Consider the following 14,134-nt stretch of genomic DNA (forward strand, 5'->3'; position numbering starts at 1 on the left):
CCTTCGACCAGCAATCTGAGCTCCGGCGGCAGCGGGAGGCGGAGAGCCCCGTGTCCGGCCGCAGCGTCTCTTCCCCCGGGCAAAAACACAGCTTCGCCTCGCTGCTGCGCCGGTCCCCGCTGATCCAGATCGGACCAGCCAAAGACAGAGTTGTGACCGGTAGGATCTTACACGTAGTCCAGGACGAACTGTATGTCGATATCGGCGGAAAGTTCCACTAAGTTTGCCGGCGGCAGGCGGACGGAAAGAAGCTACAGCGGGGCAGCGACCGTCTGCGGCTGCAGGATCTGGAGCTCAGTGCCCGTTAAAATTACATGTAACGCTTAAATACATACAGAAATAAATAGTGGAGGAATGAGCCTGGACATTTCAGTCTGTTTAAACTTCACCTTGAAGCAGAAACTCTTAGTTCAGAAGGGTGAAGTTTCCGTTTGGACTCAGATCTGTGAACCGATCATAATAAATTTCTTTGTTTTGTAGTCGATAGTTCATCTTTTAGTTTACTTAAGTGGAAGCAGTATCAAGTGGAAGAATGGGACTATAACCTAGGCTTACAGGCATGAGGCATTACATTTTGAACAAAGTAGATTATATTAATATCAAAAGCTTAATTGACCTTTGGAACGAATCACAAATAGCCTATGGAGCTTTGATTTCAAAAAAGTTACTCCTGTTATACAGTATTTAGGTTTACATTTTATTGTTATTTGAACAGCTGAGCATTTAATCATGAACCAGGTGAAGAAACCGGTTTATTATTTATTTGATTTTGCAACTGTTGAAACTACTTGTGACATGTCATATTTGATTTGGGCTTTGACTGAACATTTGCTCTCACTTCGCGGAAAAAATATCGGGATATATATTGTATATCGATATTCAGCCAAAATATATCGGGATATGACTTTTGGTCCATATCGCCCAGCCCTAGGTTAGACACAGTAGTAGATCAGGAAAATAAAACAAGCATTAGATAGACACTTAAATTCACAAAGTAAACAAAATGCATAAAAAACTATAAGGGCCCTCTGAGAGCGCAGACCTCTGCCAAGGTATGCCCTATCTCACAATGTTAATGCAGTCTGAATGTTCCCAGTTGGGAAATCATTTTTCCAATTGTTCCAACACCACATGAATGCAGCACAAACGCGTTCTCGCAATATTAATAAATGCTCCATAATGTAATGGATTTTTCCTTTGTCCATGCTAAACCTATCCACTAAGTTTCATTAAAAATCGGGCCAGTAGTTTTTCCGTAAACTTGCTGACAGACAAACCAACAAACATACGCCAAACTGAACCAAACATAACCTCCTTGGCAGAGGCAATTTCATTGCTTCAATTATATAAACATACGAATCAAATTAAAAAACACATTCACCATTGTTTAGTAGCTGCAATATTATTTTTTCCTTTACATGCAAAAAGGCAGAATATCTATTTTCAAATAAATATTTTTTATATTAACAATATATCACGTTACAAGAGGACTCAGTGTCAAACTCTTAGAGAATTATCACCAAACTGCAGCCCTATGGAGCTCTTTATTCTATATTAGCTCTTTATTTGGGGTTTGAAGAAATGTCACCATAAACTAAAGTTGCAGAAAAAATGTGTTAATTAAAAATAATATTGACATTCATTAACATTTTCTTTTCTTCGGGCTGGTTATGATGTTTCAAGTTTGCTCATTTTCTGATCATCTGCTGGACAAGAAGTGAAAAGGAGGAACGTGTCACTGCTTTGATCAACTCTACTGTATGTGATAATCAACTGTCAGTCAGTAATTGTTGGCCTATAGTAGGCTTTACAGATAAACTAAAATTATTTATAATAATACAATATTACAACCACTGGGTGCTTTTCCCTTCAAAAAACATGAATCATTTTTCACTAAATAGGAAGAATTAGTTAAAAACTCACCTTTTTAAAGGGAAATTAGATCGTTGAGTTTACAAGTTCTCATATACCGCTGAAGTGTTCTCATACACAGGTTCTTCTTTTTCTAGGCAAAAAAATTGTTTTATTAGATCTGACTATGTATATGTAGTTTATTCTTCATTTTGACTTTGTTGTTATATGCTGTATATGATAGTGTGAGTGTAGGATGAAGTTAGATTAGATAAATACTAACCTTTATTATCAGAAGGTGGCGGAGCTTTGTTGTTGATTCTAAATATTAGAAATAAAAGCATTGTTGAAATTCAGCCATGCAACCAGACAACTTAAAATTCAAACTGTAACCTATGTTGTGTGTTAGGGTAATATTTGGGGAGTATTTTATAAAAACAATTATAAAGGACTCCAGTTAATATGTTAATGCTTTCATTCATGTAAACATAATCTAACTGTTAATGTTTGGACTACAATAAGTCCAATACATACTGTAAGATTATTAGAGTAAGGTTAATTTAGGGTTCATCTAAAGTCAGTTACCTATTAATTCATGATTTTAAAAAGCAAGAAAAGTCTGGCTGGTAATACTATGAAGGCTATTTTTCACGTACTTGTTTTTATAAACATAATGCCCTCCAACAGCTCCTCCTGCTGAAGCAATTACTAAACACGAGATAACTATTCCAGCAATGGCACCAGCTGAAAGACCTCCAGACCTCCTGTCTGAAATGAAACCGAAAAAACAAACAATTCACCTTGCAATATTATCTATTTTCCAAGTTTTTATTATGGTAAATGCAAAATATGTCTGAATACTGTAGGGCCCTGACTGTAAAAAAAAGTTAATGATTTGCTCAAGCACATTAGCAAATAGTTTAGCTTCCTGTTGGTGCAAAAAAAACAGCATCAAACATGTTTGAAGTGCATGCCACTCTTTACATGATTTAACGTGTATGTTTGTCAGGATGAACACTACAAGTTTAAAAATGCAAAAAAAATCCGGGGGTGTAGAGTTAGACAGATGTGAGGTTACCAAACCTTTTGTAGCCAGCTTCTCATCTCTGTTAAAACTTTGGAGTAATCTTTGTATTTTAAGGGCAATTATGTTGAGTTTTGCATTTCAAGCCATTGTTGTCTCATAAATTTAAAATAATCTGCCACATTTAGTTGGTGGAATGCATCTATAGGAAACATATTTAGGAAGCCTGCCACTCGTCAAATTATCAGAGGTACAACACTGTGGGTTGATCACAATATTCAACAGTATCAACAAAATCTGCAATCAACACCATCTTGGTACCTGTTACAGACAATCCATGGACTGCAGTCGATGTTCTCTCAGTTATACTATTCATCGCTTGACAGGTGTAGCTGCCACTGTCAGAGAGATCAGTGTTGTTTTTAGTGAACTCAGCAGAATTGTGTATCTCTGTCCCATTCAGTATCCAGGTGTAAGTAGCAGATGGTGTGGAATCAGCAGAGCAGTTTAATGTGAAGGACTGTCCCACATGTATCTCACTTGGACCTGTGATTTGAACATTTTCTGGTCCATCTGAAAAAACGATATTTGAAAGTTCTTCCAGCAGCACAAATAATGAAGAATATAAAAACTTGTTCAATAATTGATAGGGGTGGGACAAGACTCCCAGCTCAAGAGACGAGACACAAGATTGGGTTCACAGGATCAAGACGAGATTTTGACACTATTTTTACAGAAAACTTCAATGAAGAAATAAGACTTAAAAAAAGTTAAGATTTTTTTTTTTTTGTATAGTTCTTTTAAAATAAAAAGGAAACTTGTTTTGGGGAGAATACTCTGGGCTGAGTTTTCCTAGTAACCTTACCAAAAAGGCTCAGAATGCTGCCAATGTTGGTATAATATGAAAATGGCTGGTGGATTTAAGACAAATAATAATAATTCATTGAATTAATCTAATTTTAATGTGTCAGTGGCTTGTTGACCTTTACATTGTTAGTTAATTTCCTATCCTGACCTGGGACAGCCCTGCCTGCTGCAGAGAGCCGACAGGATTGAAACAGCAGCAGCTTTCAGAGACTTTAGAGTGAAATAACAGCGTACATTGATGTTAAAATGTATACAGGTTGGCAGAATGGTCTGAAATGTTGTCATTCGCTGTACGTTTTGTTGGTAAATGTGAGATGTTCGAGTCACACATGTCTCGTCTTCATATCAGAAACAAGGAAATGAATTGAACCTGTTCTCACTCCTGCTTGGTCAGTGGGTCTCAGAGTCACATACTGATAAAAAGTCTGGCACGTGAGACTGCTGTGATTGGTTGAAGTCGCGGGAAACTCCGGTTGTTGGTGAAATTTGCGGAAAAGTTGCGGTATTTGGTCAAAATTGCGAGTCGCACCACATTCACAGTGATTGGTTGAATTTGCGTGAATTATTGTGATTGCGACATTGCGAAATCCTGGAGGGACTTCATAGTCCTCATGAATCCACCAGAGAAAACGGAAGGTAACGGACACCTGGCGGAATTTCCGGCAGCACCTGAACAATATCGGAAATGAAACGTCGTCGATATTGACTTAAAAATCTAAAAACAATTACAGTAGTAGGCTACACTGTTATTTATGATGCTCATAATTTTGAACAGTAAATGCAAAAATAAGGAATGTAAAACGTGTTCAATAATTTACTTTAAAATGATTTTTGCTACAGATTTTTGTAATATAGTTATTTATGGTACTCATAATTTTGAACAGTAAATGTACAGTTTGTTACCTACAGATCACAACCAAGCTGTATTTAGCTTCATCGTTGCTGAGGGGGTTGCTGGTATTACAGGAATATTCCCCACTGTCTGTTGTTTTCAGGCTGTTAAAAGACAGCACTTTGTTCTTGTCATAAAGGTTCATGTTTCCAGCCAGAGTCAGATCTGAGCCATCCTTCATCCACTTTCTGGTAAAGACAGAGCCAGCAGCATCACAGGTTAAGTTGACAGAAATCCCCTCAATCGTCAGGTTTGTTGTTGGTGTGACAAAAGCACCTGATATTCTCTCTGTTGGAAAAAAGATCATGTGATAAATATTACTAATATTACTTAAAACAATACAAAAGGAACTTAAGAACAGTTAATCATTGTAAAGGGCAAACATAACTACTGTTTCCTGAATAATGTATAAAAAAAATTGACTGTCCACACTGTTATTTTAACATTTGTGGTTTTGAATAACCTATACCTCAGAAATATCATCTACATGAGAGGAACATAACAAAAGCTACATAATATTGAGTTCTTATTCAGTGTTTCAGTTTACACACTGAAAACGTAGAAGAAAACTGTTTCATTGAAACCACAAAATTCTTTAACAATTGACTCGTGACCTTTGTTACTTAATGTGATTTCCAATTGATCAAATGTAATTGTTTCAAAGTTTGACCCCAACTCTTAATATAGCATGACTTCTGTAAACACAACCTTGACACATAATTACTGTTTAAGCAAACATTAATTTTACACACAGAGGACATGCAGAGCAACATTTAGAGTTGTGTTTCTGTCCACCTGGTAAATGTAAGTCCAACATTCACTGTCCTTTTAGCTTTTATGTCTCCACCAACTCCTAATTGAAAAATCCATCTCTTCAGCTGCTAAATGGTGCACTTTCCTCACCAGCTAGTCGCTAACTTGGCCTGTCTGTCATTTTGCACTGGGCAGGTACAGTAGTCTACAGTTTAGCTGACAACTGATGCCTGATACCAAAAACAATGCTATAAGTCTGAACCAAAATGCCTTTCATTCAAACATACCCAGTACAGAGACAGCTGCAGGCTGAGATGTTTCATATCTCAGAGTTTTGTTGTTAAAGGCCTGACAGCTGTAGTTCCCACTCTGACTCATCTGAATGTTCATCAGTCTGAGCTGGTCCAGTATCAGACAGCCGGTCTCCATTCAAAAACCAGTGAAACTGGGCAGCAGGTCTGGAGTCAGCTGAGCAGGACAGGGTGATGTCTGACCCTTTCCCATAGTATTCTTGTGACAGAGATATTGTCAAATTAATATCTTCTGGGCCATCTGAATATGAACAAAAAGACAAGGAAAACATCTCACTAATCTGTAACAATAATCTAAACATTGACTATGTTTGCATTCAGATGTCAGATAAAAAACTGAGTATGTAGGTTAGTCAAGGGCGTAACTTTGGGTTCAGCATTGGGGGGGTTGAGATCTCCAACTATCTAGGGATGTATGCATGTATTTAAAAAATGTTATTGTTGTAAACCACCACGTAAATTACGCCTATGAGGTTAGTAACTCACAGCTGATGGAGAGGGTTATTGGATCACTGGTGCCATTACTGACGGGATTGGACACACAACACCTGAATGGTCCCTGGTCGTAGCGGCTCACGTTAACTATAGTGAGAGTGGAGCCTCCATCAGTGAGCTGAACTCTGTCACTGGCTGTAACCTCAGAGCTGCCGTTCAGCCAGAGGAAAGAGAGAGAGGATCCAGAGGAGGAGCAGAACAGACGGACAGAGCTGTTGAACTCCACCATGTCTGTGCTGCTGGCAGTTGCCATTACATTGGAGAATGGGACTGTGGGTGAAAAACAAAATTAGTTTATATTTTCCACCACATAACAAAGGTAAAGAAGAAGGAATTTAATCATATTGTTGATATTAGCACTTACAGTTATACAACTAAAAATAAGGATATTGCTCATCACCATCAGAGGCCAAGTCAAATTATTTAAATGTTAATTATGATAAGACTTGGAGACTTTAAACATTATTCTCAGTGAGAGACCATCCCACAATGTACATAGTAAAGTAATTTGAGGGTGGAAGTTTATTCTTGACCTTGAAAAACATTAGTTTGACAAAAAAGAAATGTTCACTTAAGGTCCACTTACTTGCTTTTTCCCTAGCTTTCAACCACACTTTTAAATTTGCATTACAGTATTTGTTTTGTCTTCGTATAATTTAATTATTATATTGTAATGTCAAAACAATGTAAATTCTGTTACACATTTATTTCTTGCTTAATTGCTACACATAATCTGCACTTCGCACTGAAAGAGATGCAACATGTGAAAGATTGTCTCACCATTAACGTTCAGTCTTGTGCTCCCATCCATCGGTAGTTCTCCCAAAGAAACAATACTCACACTGTATTCTCCAGTGTCATTAAGAGCCAGATTCCTGAGCTCCAGAGATCCAGTAGACATGAAGAGGGTGATCTTGCCTTCATACTCTGGTGAAGTGAAGTTGTTACCATTGAAAATTATTATATTTTTATCCCCAAATTTCCAGGTCATTAATATAAATGGGTTTTCTGGTGGAGTCACTGTTGTGTTGAACATCACTGTCTCTCCCACAGCTGCATTCAAAGGACTGTCTGGCAACACACCAGCTCCTTTGGTCAAACCTGGAGGAGACAGTTACAGGTCTGAGAAGGACTGTAATAAGTTGAGGACATTGCAAAATGGCCGCTGGGACATTATCATGGTCACAATCCAAATGAAAAACCCCAAAACCATCTTTTCCATAATACATTAGCATAGATGTCTACCTTTTGAAAACCAAACAAACATTGAAGTTAAGGTGGTTGTCAATCATCATCAAAGCATTTGAAGTATTTATTTTATAACATTATGAAAATCAAGTCTAACAAAGTGGCCGAGGAAGCAAGGGTCCAGAGGGCCAATTATCAGAACCAGCAAAGCAGTATAAAGCAGTTTAATCTAAGATTTTGATTCATACGATTTTTAATCAAGCTAAAATATTTGATCTCATTTTCATTAATATGAAATAAAAAAAACACATTTCCATATTTCCTAAACTACATTATATATGTGTAGCTATAAATAAATTATAGTTACTTTTAGTAATTTACAAAGTAATTTGTACGTATGGTCTGCTTTCCATTCTCCTGTCGAGACACATGGATAGCAGACCTCAAGATCATTAGCTAAACTCATTTCCAACAACTTTTCAACAAATCAACGATTTATTAAGTATAGAAAATGTATTTTAAATACCGACAGCAGAAGACAATAAAAAAAAAAATATCCATTGATCTTTCTCTGAGATATAAACAGCTGAGGAAATTCCACCCATCAAACTTTGACTGCCTTAATAAATGTGAGCATCCGGAAGCTCTAATTATGAATCACTAAATTCAGAACTACCTACGTGTTGAGTGTGTCTGCATAATGAGATAAACCCAGTGAAGCTGCAGTCATGTTCTAAAGCTGTAAGATGTCGCCCTCTAGTGGTGTAAACAGGGACGTGCACAGACATCTGGATATTTTTTAACTGGAGGAGACCGTTTAAATCTTAATTTGAAATCATAATTCAACTCAAGGTCAGATTCACTAAACACAAAACTGCAGTAGACAAAACAATTACCTGTTTTCTCTAATACAAGATATATGCCCTCTGGGTATGCACAGAGAAGCATCATGACTCTTCTCATAGCTCAGTTGTAGATTTGAAGTTTTTCTAAAACGATATATTTGCTGAAACAAAAACCTCTGAAAAAAGTTACTGTAAGGTAATTGTCAAATTGCTAACCAGCTGAATTAGCTGACATGTTTACACAGCAGGTTGTCAGAAAAGCCACTTATGTGTCCTCATCCTTTTTATATGAGAAAATGTATTACTTCCCAATGAAATTTTAATGGCAACAATCAATGGGGGAAACTTGGATACATTTTGTTATTTTTATTTATATAGACATAGTTTTTTGTTGTTTTTTTACATATGAGGTAACTGCTTCTTAGTGAAGAGTGAAATCCCTTGGAATTAGGCTACTTCCCTTTGTGAATATATAATTTACTAGTAAGTCATTTTTTACCAGATTTTTATGAAGACTTGTATGTATACAGTATTTAGGCTGTGCTTCTTTTGTGTATATTTTTGGATACCTGTTCTTATACTACTCATACTGTAAACTAGGGCTGGGCAATATATTGATATTGTATTGATATCGATATATGAGGCTAAATATCATCTTAAATTTTGGTGATATATTCGTCCACAGAATCTGCTGACTGAACTAATGTTTAAATACATTGATATTACTACTGGTGAGAAGCTCCTATTGGACCATCCTATGTGAACAAAACTCCCAACTCTCTCTTTGACACTGTTAAGCATCAATAAAAAGTTGCAAGAGCTCACCTGAGATCACTCCCAGGATGATGCAGTGTATCACAGCTATTTCCATTGTATCTGCAGTATCAGAGGAGAAAAAGAGTGATCACACTCCTTCACTTGCCTTTTCTAATTTCAGAATAATGTATGCTGATATCAATATATGAAGGTAGAAGAAGGAAGTACTTTACGGTAGGGTTTTTCCCATCATCATACCTCTGAAAGGTTTACTTACCCAGTACTTTGCACCATGTAAATCATTAACAATGTACGCAACAAGCAACTCTGGAAAAAGAACAGACTGCTTGTGAAGGAGTTCTGTTTGTATTATGCTTAAATAGCAACAACTATCACAGTTTGAAATGACTAAATATTCAGTGGTTTATTGCCTTATTTAGCCTATTAGATTTTTGCTCTGAGGTGACATCATGAAAAGTACTAGATACTTGTGTCTCCTCAGGTTCCTGATGGCAAAACACAACCATTGTTCACAAATGATTTGATTAACTAACACAGTATCCTGTACTGAAAGTGTAAAGTCTTAATGTGTGACATATTGTAGTTATATTGTTCTAGGTTTGTTTAGCTATGCTAGAGGCTCGATGGCAAGTTCGGTCTATCGGTTGGTTGGTCCACTACTTTCGACCACACTAAAATAAATTGCAACAACTGTTTGATGTATTACTATGAAATTATAAGTTAACATTTTTGTACAGACCTTCATGGCGGCCAGAGAATGAAAACGTCTTGTCTTTAATGATGCTCTGACTTTTCCTCCAGTGCCACTGTGAGGTTGACATATTTCAATTTGAGACAAATATCTCAATAACTGTTCGATGGAGTGCAATGAAATTTAGTACAGACAATGAATCCTAATGACTTATTCTAACATCTTTATTTTGTTACTACTCTTCATATAGGCTACTTGATAATTTTAGGGACTCTCGATAATGTTGTCTCCAATAAAAAATTCTCAAATGCAAATAAACATCAAAAACAAGGAGACAAACTAAAACAAAAATAGAAGCTGAACTAGGGCTGGGCAATATATTGATATTATATTGATATCGTGATACAAGATTAGATATTGTCTTAGATTTTGGATATCATATCGTAATATGGCATAAGTGTTGTCTTTTCCTGGTTTTAAAGGCTGCATTACAGTAAAGTGATGTCATTTTCTGAATTTACCAGACTGTTCTAGCCGTTTTATTATTTGCATTTACCCACTTAGTCATTATATCCACATTACTGATGAGTATTTATCAAAAATCTCATTGTGTAAATATTTTGTGAAAGCACCAATAGTCAACCCTACAGTATCGATATTGAGGTGTTTGGTCCAAAATATTGTGATATTTGATTTTCTCCATATCGCCCAGCTCTAAGCCAAACCTAAATTTGAGCAAAAAAATATCAAATGTGTAGAGGTCGACCGATATGGGTTTTTCTCTGGCTGATGCCGATCTTTAGCAATCAGGGTCAGCCGATAGCCGATAAATACTGCCGATTGATTTTGGCTGATATTTGCTCGTTTTTAAACCTCTATTTGAAATGTAATACTAATAATTACTTAAGATACACAAAAACATTTATTGAATACTTCACCAATCTGCACGTGTATACTTAAATGAAAAATGTATAATGTAAAAACATATATTGTATAAATAATGTATAAAAAATATATTAAATAAACGAAACAGGTAAGAAGAAAATAAACTTTGTCAAATAAACTTTTCAATGAAAAATAAAGTTTAGTGCACTTAGCAGCATTTATCAAACTTCTGAGAACACAAATCTGCAAACTTTCATAAATAAAATAAATAGTAGTAGTGCTGCACACAGTAGCAACCAGGAGCATTTCTTTGTATTAGGTCTGAAGAAAATGTATAACACTTGAACACAAAAATCTTAGTGGATCTTCACTTCTGCCCTGAATAAATAAATTATAAAAAAAAAATCAGCCGATTAATCGGTCGACCTCCACAAATGTGTATTGAGTTAAATAGCCTAACCAAAATATACCCTGTTTACTAAATCACCTGTTGCTTGTGGGATTATTAAAACCACAGTAGTATTCACGTCTCTTCATAATCCATCTGTACACTATATCAATAAACACATTTACACTAGAGGGCGACGTCTTACAGTTTTAGAACATGAAGGCAGCTTCACTGGGTTTATTTCATGAATGGACAGTCTTTAAAAAGAAGTCCTTGTAAACCTTAAGGTCTAAATTACCTACAATAACTCAAACACCAAAAGTTTGGTTTGTTATGCTAGTAGCAGCTAATGTAACATTTACATCACTTGAGGCATGCAGTTCATCACATTTCACGCAGCTCCCTCTGTACCCACAAAAGGCTTTTTACAACATTTCTAATATAAGAAGTAGTACTCCCCAAGATCTGACTTCATGTAAAATCTGTGGAGTTTCTCTTTAAGCAAAGCATAATTCTATGATAGCAAAAAATATTGAGGCCTAACTGTACTCTAAAAATACAACAAATCTGTATTTATAAATGGCCAGCTGTGACATCACATAAGGAAGATATTGTATGCTTTGTATCCACTGGCATGATGAGATGATGAGACAGTTCCTGTGTACAGACTGGTGTAAAAACCGTATTCATAAGCCTTGTTTTATTTAATCCTAACCAGACAAACCATCAGGCTGTTCGGCTGGTTGCATCGCTGGAATAGTAATTTCAATTTTAGTCGTTGTCTGTGGAGCAGCTGCTGGTGGATTATACTGCATGTATAAAGCCATTTAATTTTTTTTATAAGTATCAGTAACAATTATGGTAACGGTGATTGCTCAGCATTACCAAGTATGGACCCAAAAAGCAGGGTAGCATTAAGAGACAGGATCTGAAATGACTGGAGAGTTTGTTCATGGCAAATGAACACAGCAGAACTAGAATGAGGTCGTAAACTTTGTTTACTCAACCTTCAAAAGGTTGATGTTCAACAAAGGGTCATTTGCCTATGTCCTGCTTTTGTTATATATTTTCCATATAGTCCTGAGCCTGACTTTAGATTTTACCGTAATTCTTTAGTGTTATTTTACAATGGAGCTGCACCTCAACACTGTACAACTTTATAGTTAACATGTTGTTTTTGTCAGGTATTAATGATAAACTGTGATGGATTAAATGGCTCAGTATGAAATATAACTCTCTTCAGTTATGAAACATTTACAGTACATAACCCCGTCTGAAAGTCTTTGAAATGTATGCTGATAAAAATATTATTTGTAAATGATTCTTATGAAATACATTTTGGACTCATGATAGTGATGAAGTGAAGGTTGCAACTCTCCTTAAGAAAGAACTTCATTTAATGTCAAGAATTTTTTTTTTTGTTAAACAATATAATGCTGTTATTATTTTTATGATGATGAATATTATCTTGAAAAAAGTCAGATAATGCTTGATTAACATATTAATGACTTCCTACCTCTCTAAACAGAAACACAGCTGCCAGAACGGGTAAGTGCATTACAAATGTGTGTTTGTGTTCATGCATTATTACTTACTCTATTTATTAAATTCTTCTAAGCATTTTTTATTTATTTATGTTTTATACAGTAGGTGAAGGCCAGGACAACACTGCATACTCAGGAAGCCAGGTAAAAGTCAAACCATGTTACTCAGAAAAATCAGGTTACACAGGTAATCAGGGAACATGTTTAAACTCAATATAAAATGTTTCTCTATACTTCCACCAAAATGTACACCCATATTTCTAAGACAAATTGCAGTAGAACTTCTTACATGTATGTAAATACAAATGATGATGGATTAATCATCATTGGGGTCATGAACCATCAGTTAACAATACTGTGGGATGTGCAAAATGTTAAATATAAGATTCTTTTTGTATTATATATTAGCGGCCAGTCTGTATTCAAGTTTGTTTAAGTTGATTCAAAGAGGCTTGTAGCACCCAATGATGTCATAATTTCCTGAAAATGTAATAAAGCCTAAATATGTAATAAAGTTTGCACTTTACCTGGTTGAAAATGTAATAAAAAACAATAATGTAATAAAATGTTCTAACTGATATTGGAAAAACATTTTTACCGATAATACCTTTTCAGTTTTTTTTTTGGTCAAAAATGATAATGTAATAATTGTGACGTCACAATCCGAAATGAGCTGGCTAACCGCAACCGTTAGCTCGTAGCGTTAGCATTAGCATGCTAACGCTAATGCTAACACTAGCATGGTACCTCGTTCTCAATAGCAAAGCACTGCTACAACACACACAAGTTCACCATAATCTACAAAAGAACTACTTACATGTGCGCCCTCATTTAGAAGTCTCCCAGCTAATCCTGCCTTGTAACTGACTGAAGTTGGAGAAACAGCCTGTCTTTTACTTCTATGGAGCTAGCTAGCTGACATGATCTACATCTGAGCTACTGAGCATGTGCGAGTGCAATCAAAGATAGTACAGAAGAAGAAGAAGAAGAAAAGAGGTCTCACTCTGTAGCTAAAACAGAAACCAGGTGAAAAGAGGATCTGCAGCAGTGAGAGAGAGCTGTGCAGTACAACAAAAATATAGTGTTTTTTGAAAGTTAAACCATGTAAACCTATTCTGGTACAACCTTAAAATACAATTATGAACCTGAAAATGAGTATAATATGGGCGCTTTAATATAATAATGTAAAAAAGTATGCTTTTTTCCCCGGAAATGTAAAGTGTGTAGGTATACAAAGTATATAATATTGTCCGTGTCATGTTATGGTGCTTTCTTTTTGTCCACCGAAGTTGATCTACGAGTCGTTTTCCGGAGTTACGAACCGGAAGTTGCAAAAAGAACGCCACCGAGGTTGTATTTACGACTTGTCAAGTCGTCTGAACTCAGAGGACCCCGAGTTCACTTTCAAAGATGGCTACGTCGTGCATCACATGTAGTAAACATTGTGGTTTTCTACAATTTTAAGCACTTTTTTCTTTGTTGTAACCAAATGAAGAAGTCGTACACATAGCACTGTATACTGCTACCTATAGGCATGTCGCTACAGTCTTATTATGAGTTAAATACCACCTAATTAGTTATTTTGTAGCTTGTGCAGCTGAAATTGGCTAGAGACGCTCGGTT

General features: G+C 36.0%; 2 protein-coding genes across 2 annotated transcripts in view; one reads left to right on the plus strand and one right to left on the minus strand.

Moving 5' to 3' along the window:
* LOC120561858 (carcinoembryonic antigen-related cell adhesion molecule 5-like) overlaps nucleotides 1-14,134 on the plus strand; it is an 80,827-nt gene that overhangs the window by 37,349 nt on the left and 29,344 nt on the right. Inside the window, exons 2-3 of the mRNA XM_039805167.1 lie at nucleotides 12,496-12,515; nucleotides 12,615-12,655. The gene's annotated coding sequence lies outside the window, so the exon portion shown is untranslated. The remainder of the gene's footprint in view (nucleotides 1-12,495; nucleotides 12,516-12,614; nucleotides 12,656-14,134) is intronic.
* Nucleotides 937-9,140, minus strand: LOC120561859 (carcinoembryonic antigen-related cell adhesion molecule 6-like). The gene is given in 11 exon segments (XM_039805169.1): nucleotides 937-1,703; nucleotides 1,924-2,005; nucleotides 2,135-2,172; nucleotides 2,508-2,619; nucleotides 3,197-3,448; nucleotides 4,650-4,922; nucleotides 5,675-5,787; nucleotides 5,789-5,939; nucleotides 6,185-6,463; nucleotides 6,974-7,294; nucleotides 9,052-9,140. Coding segments are annotated over 10 exon segments (1,638 nt in total). The 5' UTR covers nucleotides 9,098-9,140; the 3' UTR covers nucleotides 937-1,703; nucleotides 1,924-1,952.

This window comes from Perca fluviatilis, chromosome 7 (genome assembly GCF_010015445.1).
Source record: "Perca fluviatilis chromosome 7, GENO_Pfluv_1.0, whole genome shotgun sequence".
Classification (NCBI taxonomy): Eukaryota; Metazoa; Chordata; class Actinopteri; order Perciformes; family Percidae; genus Perca; species Perca fluviatilis.